Raw genomic sequence first — 20,196 nt, forward strand, 5'->3', positions numbered from 1 at the left:
AAATCTGGCCGAGTGGTGTCATAACGCCAACCTCTCACTCAATGTCAGCAAGACCAAGGAACTGATTGTAGAGAGGGAAACCAGAGGTCCATGAGCCAGCCCTCAAAGGATCAGAGGAGGAGAAGGTTAGCAACTTTAAATTCCTAGATGTTACTATATCAGAGGACCCGTCCTTGGCCCAGCATGCAAGTGCAATTGCGAAGAAAGGATGACAGTGCCTCGATTTCCTTAGTTTGCAGAGATTTAGCATCACCGCCTGGTAAGAAAACACCAATGCAAATAGTGAATTCAGCCCAGTATGTCCTGGGTAAAGCCCTCCCAACCATTGAGCACATCTATATAAAACACAGTTGTAGGAAAGCAGCATCCCCACCACCCAGGCCATGTTCTCTTCTTGCTGCCATCAGATAGAAAGTACAAAAGCCTCAGGACTCACACGACCAGGTTCAAGAACAGTTACTACTCCTCAACCATCAGGCTCTTGAACAAAGGAGAATAGCTTCACTCAACTTCACTTGTCCAATCATTGAAATATTCCCTCAACCAATGAACTCACTTTCAAGGACTCTTCTGCAATTGCAGCTTGTTATCTTCTGCACTCTGGCTGAACGCCCTAGTTGAGCGGTTTTTTATTGATACTGTTATACTAATATTCTGTAGCGGTTTTTTATTGATACTGTTATATTAATATTCTGTAGAACTGTTAAGTATGTCCAGGGTTGACTACGTTGACATACATGTACTTTGAACTTTGTGGTCAGCCTGCCTCTGTACAGTAGGATTCTCTGATAACAATGTTTCCAGGATGTGACATTTTCATTAGCCACACAGTTACCTGCCCACTATGTCAGACCACCAGCACCCATCCCATGCCACTGCTCTGCCCCAGGCTGTACGCGATGTACTCACGTCTTTGGAGATTGGAGGGGGTGCTGAGTTCCGTCGCGCCTGTAGCAGTGTGGTCTTGCTCACCGGTCTGCGGATCCCCTCGCTCCTCGCTGGCCGCGGGTTGTAGCCAAAGTTCCGAGAGGAGTTATCAAATGGCCTGGGGAAACAAGGCAGAGACAGAGGTGAGACAGACAGACAGTCACAGAGATGGGATATGAAATTAAATGTTTGGTGGCAGTGGTACAGTGCAAAGACATTAAATTACTATTAGTAACAAAAATAAAGAGGTAGTGCAAAGAAAAAGAATAACAAGGTTGTGGGAACATTTCAATGATGGGACAAGTGAAGTTGAGTGAAGTTATCCCCACTGGTTCGAGAGCCTGATGGTTGTGGGGTAATAACTGTTCCTGAACCTGGTGGTGTGGGTCCTGAGGCTCCTGTACCTTCCTCCTGAGGGTAGCAGTGAGAAGAGAGCATGACTCGGATGGTGGAGTCCTTGATGATGGATGCTACTTTCTTTTGTCAGGGCACCGTGTAGATGTGTTCAATGGTGGGAAGGACTTTACCCATGATAGACTGTGTTGAATTCACCTCTTTTTTTTGTAGGATCTTCTGTTCAAGGGCATTGGTGTTTCCATACCAGAATATGATGCAGCCAGTCAATATACTCTCTATCACACATCTATAGAAGTTTGTCGAAGTTTTAGATGTCATGCCAAACCTTCGCAAACTTCTAAGGAAGTAGAGGCGCTATCTTGCTTGCCTTTCAGAACTGCACTTATGTGCAGGGCCCAGGACAGGTCCTTTGGAATCATAACACTGAGGAATTTAAAGTTGTTGACCCTCTGACTAGGACTGGTTCATGGACCTCTGGTTTCCTCCTGAAGTCAACAATTCGAATGCAAGGGAACACAAGAAGCTGTAGAGTAGTGGACTCGGTATCAGTGGTGGGGCGGGAGGTGCTCATGTTATATTGGCCTATCTATAGGTGACAATATACTAAAGATCCCCACCATCTGGGCCAGGCCATCTTCTCACAGCTCCCGAAGGCAGGAGGTACAGAAGCCTGAAGTCCCACACCACCAGGTTCAGGAAAAGCTACTTCCCTTCAATCATTCAGTTCTTGACCCAGTGGGCAACCCTAATCACCAACACATGAGCACTTTGCATTAAAATTGATTTTTTTGTCCTAGTTGTATTCACTCTTGTAAACAAACCTATGTCTGTTTTTCTTGTGTATTTTGTTTATCTGATGCTCTGTGCCTGTGATGCTACTGCAAGTAAGTTTTTCACTGAACCTGTGCACACATATACTCAGTAAACCCCACGTTGATTGGGAATGGGAGAAGTGTTTGAAGCAAGCAGGTCACTGCTGCCAGGAAGAGGAAGATGTGCGAGTGAAAAGAAGGAATGCAGCATTACTCACAGTGATAGCTTGAGGTGAATTGCCGCATCCTGGTTCTGTGGAGAGATGACAAAAAGGTGAACTTGGTCACTCACCTTAACTCTAACGTTATCCCATACCACATAACCCGTCACTCCCTGGTAACCGAAGGCATGAATATCCAAATACACAAACTGAGTCACAGTGACACATCATGGAAACAGGCCCTTCAGCCCAACTTTTCCGTGCTTACCAAGGTGACTCCCTGAGCTAATCGTGTCTCTCTCCAAACATAGAACATAGAATAGTACAGCACAGTACAGGCCCTTCCGCCCACAATGTTGTGCCGACCCTCAAACCCTGCCTCCCATATAACCCCCAACCTTAAATTCCTCCATATACTTGTCTAGTAGTCTCTTAAACTTCACTAGTGTATCTGCCTCCACCACTGATTCAGGCAGTGCATTCCACCCACCAACCACTCTCTGAGTAAAAAAACCTTCCTCTAATATCCCCCTTGAACTTCCCACCCCTTCCCTTAAAGCCATGTCCTCTTGTATTGAGCAGTGGTGCCCTGGGGAAGAGGCACTGGCTATCCACTCTATCTATTCCTCTTATTATCTTGTCCATCTCTATCATGTCTCCTCTCATCCTCCTCTCTCCAAAGAGTAAAGCCCTAGTTCCCTTAATCTCTGATCATAATGCATACTCTCTAAACCAGGTAGCATCCTGGCAAATCTCCTCTGTACCCTTTCCAGTGCTTCCACATCCTTCCTATAGTGAGGTGACCAGAACTGGACACAGTACTCCAACTGTGGCCTAACCAGAGTTTTATAGAGCTGCATCATTACATCGCGACTCTTAAACACTATCCCTTGACTTATGAAAGCTAACACCCCATAAGCTTTCTTAACTACGCTATCTACCTGTGAGGCAACTTTCAGGGATCTGTGGACATGTATCCTGAGATCCCTCTGCTCCTCCACACTACCAAGTATCCTGCCATTTACTTTGTACTCTGCCTTGGAGTTTGTCCTTCCAAAGTGTACCACCTCACACTTCTCCGGGTTGAACTCCATCTGCCACTTCTCAGCCCACTTCTGCATCCTATCAATGTCTCTCTGCAATCTTCAACAATCCTCTACACTATCCACAACACCACCAACCTTTGTGTCGTCTGCAAACTTGCCGACCCACCCCTCTACCGCTACATCCAGGTCATTAACCTTTCCCATCCACATCCCTGTCCAAATGCCTTTGAAATGATATAAATGTAATCCCCCCTACCAGCTCATTTCATACATCCTCCTCCCTCTGTGGAAAAACCCTGCCCCTCAGATAAGCAGCGAGGGAGCACAGCAGTTAGCCTAACACTGTTACAGCCCCAGCAACCCATGTTCAATTCTGCCACTGTGTGTAAGGAGTTTGCACATTCTGCCCATGGCTGCATGCATTTCCTTTGGGTGTTCTGCGTTCCTGCCAAAGATCCAAAGATCTACGAGTTGGTAGGACAAATGGTGTAGTCGGGCAGCACGGGTTTGTTACCGTTTTAAATCTTTTCCCTCTCACCTTAATCTGATGTTGTCCAGTTTTAGATTCCCATAAAGACCATTATCCTTATCCATGCCCCTGTACACTTCTACAAGGTCACCCCTATTATTTTTAGTTAGAGATACAGTACGGTAACAGGCCATTCTGGCACAAGCCCGTACTACACTCTAGAGAAAAGAAGCCCCAGTCTCTCCTTGAATTTTAACCCCTCCTGTCCAAGCAACATCCTTATAAATCTTTCTGCAGCCTCTCTATCTTAATGACATCCTTCCTATAGACAGGTAACCATAGCTGAGAGCAGACTGACGCAGAGGCTGTGGCTCAACAGAGCTTCAGCAATTACAGGCAGAGGCAAGGTAACTAGGTAAGTTCATTCCTTATTTCTAAATTACATCTTGAGAGAATAGTGGGTATAACTACAGGGCCAATGTTTGGTTCTGGGTGTCAGATGGGGGATTTCCAGGAGACTCCCAGCCTCCCTGATGGCCACATCTGTACCAGGTGCATCAAGATGTTGCTCCTTAGACACCACGTTAGGGATCTGGAGCTGCAGCTCGATGACCTTCGGCTTGTTAGGGAAAGTGAAGCAGTGATAGACAGGAGCTACAGGGAGGTCGTCACCCCAAGCCTACAGGAGACAGAGAAATGGGTGACTGTCAGGAGAAGGAAGGGGGAACATCAGATAGTGGAGAGCGCTCCTGTGACCGTCCCCCTCAACAATAAGTACTCCATTTTGAGTACTGCTGGGGGGAGTGACCTACCTGGGGAAAGCAACAGCAGCTAGGCCTCTGGCACTGAGTCTGGCTCTGTGGCTCAGAAGGCAAGGGAATTGAAGGGGATGGCAGCAGTGATAGGGGTCTCTATAGTTAGGGGTTAGGTGATTCAGGTGATTCTGTAGACGCTAAAAGTACAGATGGTAGTCCTCCCAGGTGCCAGGGTCCGTGGTGTTTCTGTATGCACCCACAATATCCTGAGAAGGGAGGGTGAGCAGCCAGAAGTCGTGGTACACATTGGTACCAACGACGTAGGTAGAAAAAGGGAGGAGGCCCTGAAAAAAGAATACGGGGAGCTAGGAAGGAAGCTGAGAAACAGGACCTCAGAGGTAGTAATCTCAGGTTTGCTGCCTATGCCATGTGACATTCAGGATAGGAATAGAATGAGATGGCAGATAAATGAAGAATTGCAGCAGGGGGCAGAGATTCAGATTTCTGGATAACTGGGACCTCCTCTGGGGCAGGTGGGACCAGTAAAAAGGGATGAGTTGTACTTAAATTCAAGGTGTAGAGTCTCTATGGATTGAGTTAAAAAATGACAAAGGTAAAAGGACCCTAATGGCAGTTGTATACAGGCCACCCTTAGGGAACAGTGATAACAATATGATCGAGTTCACCTTGAAATTTGAGGAGAAACTAAAATCCAATACGTCGGTATTTCAGTGGAATAAAGGAAATTACAATAACATGAGAGGGGAACTGGCCCAAGTTGATTGGAAAGGGACACTAGCAAGAAGGACAGCAGAGCAGCAATAGCTGGAATTTCTGTGAAAAATGAGGGAAGTGCAAGACAGATATATTCCAAATAAGAAGAAATTTTTGAATGGAAGAAAATCACTACCGTGGCTGACAAGTGAAGTCAGAGCCAAAGTAAAAGCAAAAGAGAGGGCATACAAGGAAGCCAAAGCTAGGGGTAAAGGATTGGGAAACTTTAAAAAACTTGCATAAAGAACCTAAGAATCTCATGAGGAAGGAAAAGATGAATCATGAAAGGAAGCCGGCGACTAATATCAAAGAAGATACTAAAAGCTTTTTTTAAGTACATAAAGGGTAAAAGAGAGTCGAGGGTAGATATAGGACCAATAGAAAATGACGCTGGAGAGATGCAGAAATGGCAGAGGAACTGAATGCATATTTTGCATCAGTCTTCACAGTGGAAGACATCTGCAGTATACCGGACATTCAGGAGTGTCAGGGAAGTGAAGTACGTGCAGTGAAAATTATGACTGAGAAGGTGTTCAGGAAGCTTAATGGTCTGAGGGTGGATAAATCTCCTGGACCTGATGGAATGCACCCTCGGGTTCTGAAGGCAGGAGCTGAGAGATTGCGGAGGCATTAACAATGATCTTTCAAGAATTGATAGATTCGGGCACTGTACCGGATGACTGGAAAATTGCAAATCTTACTCTGCTTTTTGAAAAGGATGGGAGACAGCAGGAAGGAAACTACAGACCTGTTAGCCTGACATCGGTGGCTGGGAAGTTGTTGGAATTGATTGTTAGGGATGAGATTACGGAATACCAGACATCCCACCCTGCAAAGACTCATTTCAGGGAGGTAGCACCATCAATTTGCGGGAGACTCCCAGAACTTCCGGGAGAGGTGGGCGTCTGCAATAGAGTAGCTCCTTAGCAGCTAGCCAGCTAGTTTAAATAACGTTAGCTATGCTAATTAACGAATGACACCTGTTAAACTCACCTCAACATGTCTTTTACAGTCTTAACCCACCATGGGCAATAGAAAAGTCACTGTTGCAAACAGTGCAGTGAGCAACACTGTCATTATTTTTGACCCCGATTAGGCAGGGGTACACTTTAGTGTAGTCTGGGGTGACGTACGCTTTATATTTTCTTTTTTTTCTGCCATGGCGCTCTCTCTCTCTCGTAGTCGCTCTCGCGCGTTCTCTTTCTCTCGCTCTCAAAAAAATTGATTTCCGGGACATTGTATATAATTTGCGGGCATCAGGGTGCCACTATTAATATGTGGGAGACTCCCGGAACTTACGGGAGAGGTGGGATGTCTGGAATACCTGGAGGCACATGACAAGATAGGCCAAAGCCAGCATGGTTTCCTGAAAGGAAAGTCCTGCTTGACTAACCTGCAATTTTTTGAGGAAATTACAAGTAGGGTAGACAAAGGAGATGCAGTAGGTGTGGTGTACTTGAATTTTCAGAAGGCCTTTGATAAGCGGCCGCACATGAGGCTGCTTAGCAAGATGAGAGCCCATGGAATTACAAGGAAGTTACCAGCAAGGGTGATCGGTAGAAAACAAGAGAGTGGCAATAAAGGGATCCTATTCTGACTGGCTGATGGTTACCAGTGGAGTTCCACAGGGGTCAGTGCTGGGACCGCTGCTTTTTATGATGCATGTCAATGATTTGGACCATGGGATTAATGGATTTGTGGCTAAATTTGCTGATAATACAAAGGTAGGTTGAGGAGCGGGTAGTGTTGAGGAAACAGAGAGCCTGCAGAGGGACTTAGTTAGTTTAGGGGAATGGGCAAAGAAGTGGAAAGTGAAATACAATGTTGGAAAGTGTATGGTCACGTACTTTGGTGGAAGAAATAAACGGGCAGACTATTATTGAGATGGGAAGAGCTCAAAATGCAGAGATGCAAGGGGACTTGGGAGTCCTTGTGCAGGATACCCCAAAGGTTAACCTCCAGGTTGAGTTGGTGGTGCAGAAGGTGAATGCAATGTTGGCATTCATTTCTACAGGTACAGAATATTGAACATAAAAGCAGGGATGTGATGTTGAGGCTCTACAAGGCACTCGTGAGACCGCAAAGGGTATTGTGTGCAATTTTGGGCTCCTTATTTTAGAAAGGATATACTGACATTGGAGAGGATTCAGAGAAGATTCATGAGAACGATTCCAGGAATGAAAGGGTTACCAAATGAGGAACGTCTGGCAGCTTTTAGGCTGTATTCCCTGGAGAATGAGAGGGGATCTCATAGAAACATTCTGAATGTTAAAAGGCCTGAATAGATTAGGAATGGCAAACTTATTTCCCATAGTAGGGGAGTATAGACAAGCGGGCACGACTTCATGATTGAAGGACGTCCATTTAGAACAGAGATGCAGAGAAATTACTTTAGTCAGAAGGTGGTAAATCTGTGGAATTTGTTGTCACGAGTGGCTGTGGAGGCCATGTCGTTGGGTGTATTTAAGGCAGAGATAGACAGGTTCTTGATTAGTCAGGGCATCAAAGAGTATGGGGAGAAGGGAGGGGAGTGGGGATGACTGGAAGAATCGGATCAGCCCATGATTGAATGGCATACTTCTGCTCCTATATCTTACGGTCTTACGGCAGATTTACTGGAGCTGTTGGGAGATGGGTTAAACTAATATGGCAGGGGGATGGGAACCAGCATGACAGAGCTGAGGATGAACTCGTGGCGCAGTTAGAGATTGGTCGGTATGACACTGTGGGCATCACTGAGTCATGGCTGAAAGAAGGCCATAGTTGGGAGCCACTCAAACGGTATACTTTGTATCGAAAGGACAGGCAGGAAGTCGTAGGTGGTGGTGTGGCTCTGTTGGTAAGAAATGGAATTACATTTTTAGAAAGAGATGACATAGGGTCAGAGAATGTTGAATCTTTGTGGATGGAGTTAAGAAACTGCGAGGGTAAAAAAAAAACATTATGGGAATCATATATAATCCTCCAAATAGTAGTCAAGATTTGGGCAAACCACAAACATGAGAAAATGTGCAGATGCTGGATATCTGAGCAACACACACAAAATGCTGGAGGAATTCAGCAGGCCAGGCAGCATCTATGGAAAAAGCATGTTGTGTGTGTAGCCAAGATGTGGGGTTGAGATTGCAAAGGGAGCTGGAAAAGGCATGTAATAAGGTTAATGACACAATTGTAATGGGGGACTTCAACATGGAAGGGGATTGGGAAAATTGGGTTGGTGGCAGATCACAAGAGGGGGAATTTGTTGAGTGCCTATGAGATGGCTTTTTAGAGCAGCTTGTGCTTGAGCCTACTCGGGGAAAGGCGACCTTAGATTGGGTGCTGTATAATAAGCCAGATCTTATTAGGGAGCTTAAAGTAAAGGAGGCAGTGATCATAATATGATTGAATTCATACTGCAGTTTGATAGGGAGAAACATAACTCACATGAATCAGTATCGCAATAGAATAAATAGAATGAGAGAGGAGCTTGCCTAGGTGGATTGGAGGAGGATACTGGTGGGGATGACGGTAGAGCAGAGATGGTGGTGGTTTCTGGGAATAGTTCACAAGGCGCCAATAGATATGTTCCACAGAGGAAGAAGTTCTCAAATGGCAGGGGTAGGCACCATGGCTGACAAAGGACGTTAAGGACTGCAGAAAAGCCAAGGAAAGGGCATACAAGGTAGCAAAACTGAGTGGGAAGTTGAATGATTGGGAAGCTTTTAAAATCCAACAAAAGGCAACTAAAAAAGCTATAAGAAGGGAAAAGTAGAAATATGAGGGCAAGCTAGCCAATAATATAAAATAGATACCAAAAGTTTTTCAGTTATAAAAAGAGTAAAAGGGAGGTGAGAGTTGATATTGGACCACTGGAAATGATGCTGGTGAGGTAGCAATGGAGGACAAAGAAATGGCAGATGAACTTAATGGGTACTTTGCATCTGTCTTCACTGTGGAAGACTCTAGCAGTGTCCTTTGAATGTCCATGAATGTCAGGGAGCAGCAGTGAGTGCTATTTCTAATACAAAGGAAAAAATGCTAGGTAAACTCAAAGATCTTTGGGATGTAGCCCATCTGGTTCTGGGGACTTATCCACCCCCAGTCCTGAGAGAGGTTGCTGAAGAGATAACGGATGCATTGGTCATGATCTCTCAAGAATCACTTGATTCTGGCATGGTCATGGAGGATTGGAAGATTGTAAATGTCACTCTTTAAGAAGAGAGGAAGGCAAAAGAAAGGAAATTATAGGCCGGTCAGCCTAACCTCAGTGGTTGGGAAAGTGTTGGAGTCTATTATTAAGGATGAGTTTTCGGGGCATTTGGAGACTAATGATAAAATAAAGTCAAAGTCAGCATGGTTTCTGTAAAAGAAATTCTTACCTGACAAATCTGTTAGGAGTTCTTCGATGAAGTAATAAATAGGGTGGACAAAGGAAAGACAATGGATGTCATTGACTTGGATTTTCAGAAGTCATTTGATAAGATGCCACACATGAGGCTGCTTAACAAGATAAAATCCTATGGTGTTACTGGAAAGATACTGGCATGGATAGCGGATTGGCTGACAGGCAGGAGGCAGCAAGTGGGAGTAAAAGGGGACCCTCCTGGTTGGCTGCCAGTGACTAGTGGTGTTCCTCAGGGGTCGGTATTGGGACCACTACTTTTCACATTGTTTGTCAATGATTTCGATAATGGAGTTGATGATTTTGTGGCAAAGTTTGCGGATGATACGAAGATAGGTGGAGGAGCAGGTAGTGCTGAGGAAGCAATTCAATTGCAGCAGGACTTAGACAAGTTGGAAGATTGGGCAAAAAAAAAGGCAGATGGAATACAGTGTTGGGAAATATATGATAATGCATTTTGGTAAAAGGAAAAATAGAACAGACTATTATCTAAAAGGGGAGAAGGTTCAAACATCAGAGCTGCAGAGGGACTTGGGAGTCCTTGTGCAAGACTCCCAGAAGGTTAATTTATAGGTTGAGTCGCGGTAAAGAAGGCAAATGCAATGTTGACATTTATTTCAAGGAGAATAGAATATAAAGCAAGGAGATAATGCTGAGCCATTGTAAAACACTAGTCAGGCCACACTTGGAGTATTGGCAACAGTTTTGGGCCCCATATCTCAAAAAGGATGTATTGTCATTGGAGAGAGTCCAGAGGACATTTACGAGAATGAAAGGCTATTTCATTCAAGGGATATGAGGGGCATTTGGCAGCTTTGGGCCTGTGTCTCTGGAATTTAAAAGAATGTGAGAGGATCTCATTGAAACCTACTGAATGTGGAAAGGACTACATAGGGTGGATGTGGAGAGGATGTTTCCTATGGTGGGGGTATCCAGAACTAGAAGACACAGCCTCAAAACTGAGGAGCGACCTTTTAGGACAGAGGTAAGGAGGAATCTTTTTAGCCAGAGAGTAGAGAATCTGTGGAATACTCTGCCACAGACTGCGGTGGAGGCCAAGTCCATGGGTATATTTAAGGTGGAAGTTGATTGTTTCCTGATTGGTCAAGGCGTCAAAGGATATGGCAAGAAGGCAGCTAAAAGGAAAAATGGGTTTGTGTGGGATCCGGGATCACCCATGATAGAATGGCGAAGCAGACTCGATGGGCTAAATGGCCTAATTCTGCTCCTATGTCTTATTGTCCAACTGCACACAATACTCCCAGTGTGGTCTCACTAATGATCATTATCCTTATTATGCCTCTCATGATCTTCTGCAAGGTCACCCCTCAGACTCCTATACTCCAGAGCAAAAAAATCCCAGCCTTTTGTGTCTGTACAGAGTCATAGGGTCAGAAAACATTACAGTACAGAAACAGGTCCTTTGGCCCTGTGGTGAACCAGTCTGTGGTGAACCAGTGACCTGCACCTGGAACATAGCCCTCCATACCCTTCCCATCCATGTACCCATTCAAATTTCTCTTAAATGTAGAGATCAACCCTGCATTCACCACTTGCACTGGCAGCTCATTCCACACTCTCACTGCCCACTGAGTGAAAAAGTTCCCCTCATGTTCCCCTTAAACATTTCACCTTTCACCCTAATTCATGACCTCTAGTTATAGTCTCACACACACCCTGTGACAGCTGACACAAGATGCTCTAACTTCTGTCCATTATGTCGTCTTCCTGCATGTCTCCTTTTACAGAATTAGGTACCTGTAACCCCTAGGTCTCTCTGCTCTACAATACTGCCCAGGGCCCTACCATTTTACTTGCCCTGGTTTAACTTTCCAAATTGGATCAACTTGACACTTGTCTGAGTTCAATTCCATCTGTCATTCCTTGGCCCACTTTCCCACTTGATGCAGATCCTGCTGTAACCTTAGACACCACTGACTCTGGTGTCATCTGCACAAGCTGAACTCCATCACAGCTCAGAGATGTTATAAGAGAAAGAAAGAGAGAAAGTTATTTATGCCAAATGGGAGGGGAGGATAACACAGTACATGCTCTTCATGTTGTGCTAACCTTTTAACCTACTCCAAGATCAATCTAACGCTTCCCTCTCATATTGCCCACCATTTTTCTTTCTCTCATAAACCTGTTTTATGCCAAGGACCCCTACCATTAACTGAGGAGTCTGTGAACCCCAGGTTGGGAAGCCCTGCCTTAATGTTTCCTCCTCTACTATCACTCCTGGCAAGCCCACCATTCGCTGAGTAAAAGACCTACCTCTGACACCCTCCTTATACTTTCATCCGGTCACCTTAAAAATAAGCCCTCTTGTATTAGCCTTGTACTTCAGAGTATCTTACCTGTCTAATATATTTATCTATCTCTTCTACCACCATCCTTGGCAGCATGTTCCAGGCACCTACCACTCTGCGAGCAAAAAAAAAACCTCTAACATCCTCCCTATAGTTTCATCCAATCAACCTAAAATGATGCTCTCTCATATTAGCCATTTCCGCCCTGAGAAGAAAGGTGCTGGCTGTCCACTGTCGAAATCTCTTTTGTACAGCTTAATCAAGTTACCTCTCATCCTCCTTCACTTCAAAGAGAAAAGCCCTAGCCTGCTCACCTTTCCTCATGAGACATGCCCTCTAACTCAGGCGGCATCCCGGTGAATCTCCTCTCTAAAGCTTCCACACCCTTCCTACAATGAGGAAACCAGAACTGAACACTACGCTCTGAGTAGTACTCCTTAGACACACATTGACAGGGTACACAGATTCTCAGTTTCTAAAAAGTAGAATTTATAGTCAGGGGGGATACAGTGCACAACAGGCTCTTCAGCCCACTGAGTCTATTACTGACTGTTCACTCCAATCCAAATGTACCCTCCCTGCAATTCCATCAACTCTGCCCAGCCACACAATTGGACCATTTAACCCACCAACCCACTTGCCCTTGGGAATGAGTGGGAGAAAAATATCAAGAGGAAAATGGGAAATTTAACAATACAGTAGAACTTAGAAAGGAATAAGTGTGGCACAGTAGCATAGTGCCAGGTATAAGGACACAGTTCAGTTCCTGATGCTGTCTGTAAGGAGTCTGTATGTATTCCCTATGACTGCGCAGGTATCCTCCAGGGGCTCTGGTTTCCTCCAACATTCCAAAGATGTTAAGGTAGGTGTTAGTACGTTGTGGCCATGCTATGGAGGTACCGGAAGCATGGTGACACTTGCAGGCAGAATCTGTGGAATGTGTTGGTCGTTTAGGCAAACAATGCATTTCACTGTATGTTTCCATGTACATGTGACAAATAATACTAGTAATCTTTAATCTGATTCCTCTGATGGATTACACTATAATTCTCTGAATCGTCAGTGGGATTCGGAAGAACAATCATGCAGACGAAAAGCATATAGGGTCATAATAGTGGGTGTTTTTAACTTCCTCAATATTGACCAGGAATTTCCTTAAACCAAGGAGGTGGAATTTATTAAAGGCCTCCAAGAAGGGTTAGAAGTAGTATGTTGAGAGTCTTACTGGGGAGAGAGCTGTACTCAAGCTTACTTTAAGGAATGAATGAGCAAGTGGGTGTAAGTTTCTGTGGAGGAAACCTTTTACAATCAGTAACCATAATGTAGCAAGCTCGAAGATAGTCACAGAAAAAGTTGGGGTTAAGGATTAAACTGGACGAGGACAGACTTTGATAGTACAAGACAGGACCTAATGGAGAAGCTGCAAGAGGGAAAAACAATATCTGAAAAGTGGAAGGTGTTTAAAAGCAAACTATAGCGGCAGCTATATAGGACTCTGGTCAGACCACACTTCAGACATCCCACCCTGCAAAAACTCATTTCAGGGAGGTAGCACCATCAATTTGCGGGAGACTCCCAGAACTTCCAGGAGAGGTGGGATGTCTGCAATAGAGTAACTCCTTAGCAGCCAGCCAGCTAGTTTAAATAACGTTAGCTATGCTAATGAACAAATGACACCTGTTAAACTCACCTCAACATGTCTCTTACAGTCTTAACCCACCATGGGCAATAAAAAAGTCACTGTTGCAAACAGCGCAGTGAGAAGCACTGTCATTATTTTGACCCCAATTAGGCAGGGGTACACTTTAGTGTAGTCTGGGGTGACGTACGTTTTATATTTTCTTTTTCTGGGACACTCTGCCACTCTGACTTTTTTTGGAACTCTCTCGCTCTTGCTCTCTCTCTCTCTCGCGCACTCTCACGCTCTCTCTCGTGGCCACTCTCACTCGCGCTTGCTTTCTCGCTCTTGCGCTCGCTCTCTCACTGTCTCTCAAAAAAAATTGTTTTCCATGATATTATATATAATTTGCGGGCATCAGGGAGCCACTATTAATATGCGGGAGACTCCCGGAACTTCCGGGAGAGGTGGGATGTCTGACACTTGGAGTACTGTGCTCATTTCTGGTCGCCTCTCTACAAGAAGGATGTGGAAGCCATAGAAAGGGTGCAGAGGAGATTTACAAGGATGTTGCCTGGATTGGGGAGCATGCCTTATGAGAATAGGTTGAGTGAACTCGGCCTTTTCTTCCTGGAGTGACGGAGGATGAGAGGTGACCTGATAGAGGTGTATAAGATGATGAGAGGCATTGATCGTGTGCATAGTCAGAGGCTTTTCCCCGGGGCTGAAATGGTTGCCATAAGAGGACACAGGTTTAAGGTGCTGGGGAGTAGGTACAGAGGAGATGTCAGGGGTAAGTTGTTTTACTCAGAAGAGTGGTGAGAGCATGGAATGGGCTGCCAGCAACAGTGGTGGAGGTGGATAGGATAAGGTCTTTTAAGAGACTTTTAGATAGGTACATGGAGCTTAGTAAAATAGAGGGCTATAGGTAAACCTAGTAGTTTCTAAGTTAGGGACATGTTCAGCACAACTCTGTGGGCCGAAAGGCCTGTATTGTGCTGTAGGTTTTCTATGTTCTAAAGTTTAGAATCAGCATGACCCTAGAAGGGCAAAAGCAAAACACGGTAAGATTAGTAAAGGGTCCTGAAACATCCACTATTTATTACCCTTCATTGATCCTGCCTAATAGCTGGCTGCTGGTGTAATGGCGTCAGCACCAGACTTTGAGGCGAATGGTACTGAGTTCGAAAACAGCTGGCTCCTTGAGTGTCAAGATAGCAACTCGGCCTCTTAAAAACAGTCAAATGCTATGGAAATGGCAAAAAAAATTCTGCTGAATGCACCTCAAGGCGTGAAAAGGAACACAACAATAGATGCTGCCCGATCTGCATCTATGGAAGGAATTAATTTATTCCACACACTCTATTGCCAATACATAAAACATTTGGCAATTTGATATGAATTACAAACAAAAATGCTGGAGGAACTCAGCAGGTCAGGCAGCATCCATGGAGAGGAATAAACAGTCAGTATTTCAAGCTAAGACCTTTCAGCAGGACTGATCATCAGATCTTGGCCCAAAACGTGGACTGTTCATCCCCCTCCACAGAAGCAGCTAGACCTGCTGAATTCCTCCAGAGGTTTGCATGTGTTGCTCAAAACTGGAGAGCCTTGGCTTAGGAGGAAACGTGATAGTTTTAATCAGAAAAAAGTAGTGTATGTCAGGTATGGGAAATTGGTATAGAATGAAGTTTATTAGAGGATAAAGGAGAGATGTTAAGAAAGTAGTCAGGAGGGCAAAGAGCAGACTAGAAACGGTCCTGGTCAAGAGAAGGGAATTTGGGGGGGGGGGGGGGTGGCACGGTAATATAGCAAAACACCATTACAGTGCCAGCAATTAGGGTCGCTTTCCGCCACTGTCTACAAGGAGTTTGTACATTCTCCCCCAGTCCACGTGGGTTTCCTCCCACTTTCCAAAGACGTTCGGGTCAGTAGGTTATTGGCTGCATGCGTTGGTCACGTGAAATTGGGTGACGCGGGCTTGTTGGGTCAGAAGAGCCTGTTACCGTGCTGCATCTCTAAATAAAATAAATGAAAGAATTCTGAAACCCTTTATTAAAAGCAAGAACATGGCTAGGGAAAGAGTGGGACCCCTCAGGGACCTAAAGGGATGTATTTGCTTGGTGTCAGGAGACCAGGGAGAAAGGTGGAGGGATCAGGATCAGAGACAAAATTATTATCACTGACATATGTCGTGAAATTTGTTTTATATATTTATATTTATTTATATATAAGCAGCACAAAAGAGAGCAAAAACAGTTAGGGGAGGCATGTCCTGATACGTGTATCAGGAAGGCACACATGAGGGTGGACAAATCCCCAGGGCCTGATGAAATCTATTCCAGAGTGTTAAGGGAAGGAAGGGAAGAAGCCGCTGGGTCGCTGTAGAGCCTTTTGGATTATCTTTAACCAGAGGAGGGGAGCGCTGATGCTGTTCCCATATTTAGGAGCTGCCAGGGTGGCCAAGTGGCCTGAAGCTCCAGACTCAGGGATTACGTCCCTCAGTAGAAATGTGGGTATTCTGCTCTCCATTTGGGGTGGTAGGATTGAATCCCACTCCTGACATCCGCTGAGTTTTAAGGGCAACACTGCAGTGTAGCTGTATTATAATACCATTACAGTGCCAATATCTCGGTTCAATTCCCACCACTCCCCGAAACCCCCTCCCATTCCCTTCCTCTAAACACCCCACCCTCAACAACCCCTCCCATTCCCTTCCCCTAAACACACCACCCTCCACAAACCCTTCCCATTTCCTTCCCCTAAACACCCCACCCTCCACAACAACCCCCTCCCATTCCCTTCCCTTAAACACCCCACCCTCCACAACCCCTCCCATTCCCATCCCCTAAACACCCCACCCTCCACAACAACCCCTCCCATTCCCTTCCCCTAAACACCCCACCCTCCACAACAACCCCTCCCATTCCCTTCCCCTAAACACCCCACCCTGCACAACCCCTCCCATTCCCATCCCCTAAACACCCCACCCTCCACAACAACCCCCTCCCATTCCCTTCCCCTAAACACCCCACCCTCCACAACAACCCCCTCCCATTCCCTTCCCCTAAACACCCCACCCTCCACAACCCCCTCCCATTCCCTTCTCCTAAACACCCCACCCTCTACAACAACCCCTCCCATTCCCTTCCCCTAAACACCCCACCCACCACAACAACCCCCTCCCATTCCCTTCCCCTAAACACCCCACCCTCCACAACAACCCCCTCCCATTCCCTTCCCCTAAACACTCCACCCTCCACAAACCCCTCCCATTCCCTTCCCCTAAACACCCCACCCTCCACAACAACCCCCTCCCATTCCCTTCTCCTAAACACCCCACCCTCCACAACAACCCCCTCCCATTCTCTTCCCCTAAACACCCTACCCTCCACAACAACCCCTCCCATTCCCTTCCCCACCCCTTCTCCCAACAACCCCCTCCCATTCCCTTCCCCTAAACACCACACCCTCCACAACCCCCTCCCATTCCCTTCCCCTACCCCTCTCCCCAACAACCCCCTCCCATTCCCTGTGACAACCCCCTCCCATTCCCTTCCCCTAAACACTCCACCCTCCACAAACCCCTCCCATTCCCTAAACACCCCACCCTCCCCAACAACCCCCTCCCATTCCCTGTGACAAACTCCTCCTAATCCCTTCCCCTAAACACCACCCTCCACAACCCCCTCCCATTCCCTTCCCCTACTCAACCCTCCCTCCATAACCCCCTCTCCTTCCCCATATACACCATCCCATTTCACTTCCTCATGCACATACCTCTCACCCCAAACCCCTCATTTCCTTTCCCTACACATCTCTCCCTCTCCGACAGCCCCCTTTGTGTGCTTTCCGTGACAATCCGCTGCACATCCCTTTGCCCTCTGTTCAAGCAACTCCTTTTCTTAGTATCCCTCCCACCTCAAGTGAGCTCTCACCTCCCCCTTCCCCGACAGACCCCACCCTCATTTCTACTCCAGGAACCTCCTCCTTTCCATTCCCCCTTCTCTCCCCACCGCTTCACCCCTCCTCTCCCTTCCCTCCTGCCCGTCCCTCCCACCTTAATGCCAATGCCATCTGGGCTGTCCGCCTTGGTCTCCTTCTTCTCTGTCTCCTGCTTGCCGACCGGTTTGACATCTGCTATGCCATCGCCTGGCTTGGGCTCCTCCTTCGAGGTTGCATCCGTCTTGAGGGGAGGGACGACTGGCTTCTCACCCTCCGCCTCCCTCTCCCCCACCTCCTCCTCCTTCAGTGGCTCCTCCTTGGGAGGCTTGGCCTCGGGCCCGCCAGCCTCCGCTGCCCTGGACGAGGACCGGCTGTCAGAGTCAGCCTCCTCAACCCGCAGGGCGCTGAGCCAGGACGCCACCTTGTTCTTGGCAGTCTCCTCAGTGATGGGGAGCTTGCAGGAGCCACCATCTTCCTGGCGGGGTGGCCCGGCCTCAGAGCCATTCTCCTTCTGTTCCCGGCTCCGGGTACGGGTCACATAACTACGCCAGACAGAGCCGGGCACGTAGGCGTCGTCCGTGCCGCCGAAGTTCTGGTCGGAGCTGTCCGAGCTGGAGTCCTCCGCCTCACTGCCCGTGTGTTCGTGCTCCTCCTTCAGGTCCACGCCGCTGCTGTCCGATGAGCACTTGGCATCGCTCTCGTAGCCTTCCTTGTACTTCTCCACACTCTCAATGTGGTCCAGGTTGGCAAAGTACTCGTCGCCCATCTCTAGGCCCTCCTTGTCTGCAAAATCGTCCGTCAGGATCTTGCCTGGTCGCGGGAGAAGAGTGGAGGAGGAGAATGTCAGAATGTGTGTCTGTGCATCTGTGCCCATGTCAGATTGTCTATGTCAGAAAGATAAGGCCGGGTAGGCGTGGGTAGTGGAGGTGAGTCTGTCTGCCTCTCTCTTTGTCTCGCTGGGTCCACATCAGAGAAGTTCAATGTTTGTCTGTATCAGTTCCTGGGTGACTGTACCTGGGTCAAGGTGTCTGTCAGAGCGTCTACACCCTCATCTGTGTCAGTGTGTCTGTTCCTGTGTGACTGTACCTGAGTCAGGGTGTCTGTCAGAGTGTATACACACTCGTCTGTGTCAGTGTGTCTGTTCCTGTGTGACTGCACCTGAGTCAAGGTGTCTGTCAGAATGTATACACACTCGTCTGTGTCAGTGTGTCTGTTCCTGTGTGACTGCACCTGAGTCAGGGTGTCTGTCAGAATGTATACACACTCGTCTGTGTCAGTGTGTCTGTTCCTGTGTGACTGCACCTGAGTCAAGGTGTCTGTCAGAATGTATACACACTCGTCTGTGTCAGTGTGTCTGTTCCTGTGTGACTGCACCTGAGTCAGGGTGTCTGTCAGAATGTATACACACTCGTCTTTGTCAGTGTGTCTGTTCCTGTGTGACTGCACCTGAGTCAGGGTGTCTGTCAGAATGTATACACACTCGTCTGTGTCAGTGTGTCTGTTCCTGTGTGACTACCTCATTTGTTTCAGAACATCTGCACCTGGGTCAGGGTGTCTGTCAGAGCATCTGCGCCCTCGTCTGAGTCAGAGGGTTTGCATGTGGATCAAGGTGCCTGTGTCAGAGAGTCTGTGCCCGGGTCGAGGTGCCTGTGTCAGAGTCTGTGCCCGGGTCGAGGTGCCTGCGTCACAGAGTCTGCACCCTCGTGTGTATCAGTATTATTGGCACTGCTACTCAATCTGGTGAGCCAGCGGGCTCTTCCTAACCAAATGGCTTTTAAGTGTTGTTAATGTACCTGCCTCAACCACTTCCCTTAGCAGTTTGTCCCACATCCGTACCACCCTTTGGGTAAAGAAGTTGTTCCTCAATATTCCGAGGGTCCCTTTTAAATTTTGCCCTCTCAGCTTAAACCTAGAGCCTCTAGTTTGTAGTTGCACCTTTGTCAGTTAAACAGCTGGGAAACAGGCCCTTCAGTCCAATTCATCCATACCATCTAAGGGTTCCCATCTGAGCTGCCCACATTTGTCTGTCACTCTAACCCCTTCCCCTGCCCTGGCCCTGGGAGTACCAGTCTGGATAATGTTTGAGTGCATTTCAGATTCCCATTTTGTTTGAGCCGGGGTGTTGAGACTGGCATTACCCAAAGGTGGGGTATGGAGGTATGGGACGAGCCAATGCTTTGTTTAAATTTGCATCGCCATTTCTCATCCAGCTTCCTGTCAAAGTACTAAGCATATCTGATCAGCACTGGTTCAACTCCTGTGACTCTGTGCAACACGATAAACCCCAGGCACTGACCTTTGGTGGGACTGTGAACATTGCAAAGTTGTCAAAGGATACGTCCAGATATAGATTAGTTTGAGAGGTAGGTGGACTGCACAGAGTCTTGTCATCTTCAGATGTTTTCGGATGACTCTGCCATAGTTGGATGCATCAGCAAGGGAGATGAGGCTGAGTACAGGGCTACGGTAGGAAACTTTGTCACATGGTGTGAACAGAATTATCTGCAGCTTAATGTGAAAAAGACTAAGGAGCTGGTGGTAGACCTGAGGAGAGCTAAGGTACCGGTGACCCCTGTTTCCATCCAGGGGGTCAGTGTGGACATGGTGGAGGATTACAAATACCTAGGGATACGAATTGA

General features: G+C 46.9%; 1 protein-coding gene across 1 annotated transcript in view; it reads right to left on the reverse strand.

Moving 5' to 3' along the window:
- The window catches only part of setdb1b (SET domain bifurcated histone lysine methyltransferase 1b), a 91,274-nt gene that overhangs the window by 10,842 nt on the left and 60,236 nt on the right, over window positions 1–20,196 (reverse strand). The window contains exons 16-18 of the mRNA XM_063041926.1: window positions 17,673–18,367; window positions 2,315–2,349; window positions 910–1,045 (exon numbers count right to left, since the gene is read on the reverse strand). Of these exons, the coding sequence (XP_062897996.1) occupies window positions 910–1,045; window positions 2,315–2,349; window positions 17,673–18,367 (866 nt within the window). The remainder of the gene's footprint in view (window positions 1–909; window positions 1,046–2,314; window positions 2,350–17,672; window positions 18,368–20,196) is intronic.

The sequence above is a fragment of the Mobula hypostoma genome, chromosome 2 (assembly GCF_963921235.1).
Source record: "Mobula hypostoma chromosome 2, sMobHyp1.1, whole genome shotgun sequence".
In the NCBI taxonomy this organism is placed as follows: Eukaryota; Metazoa; Chordata; class Chondrichthyes; order Myliobatiformes; family Myliobatidae; genus Mobula; species Mobula hypostoma.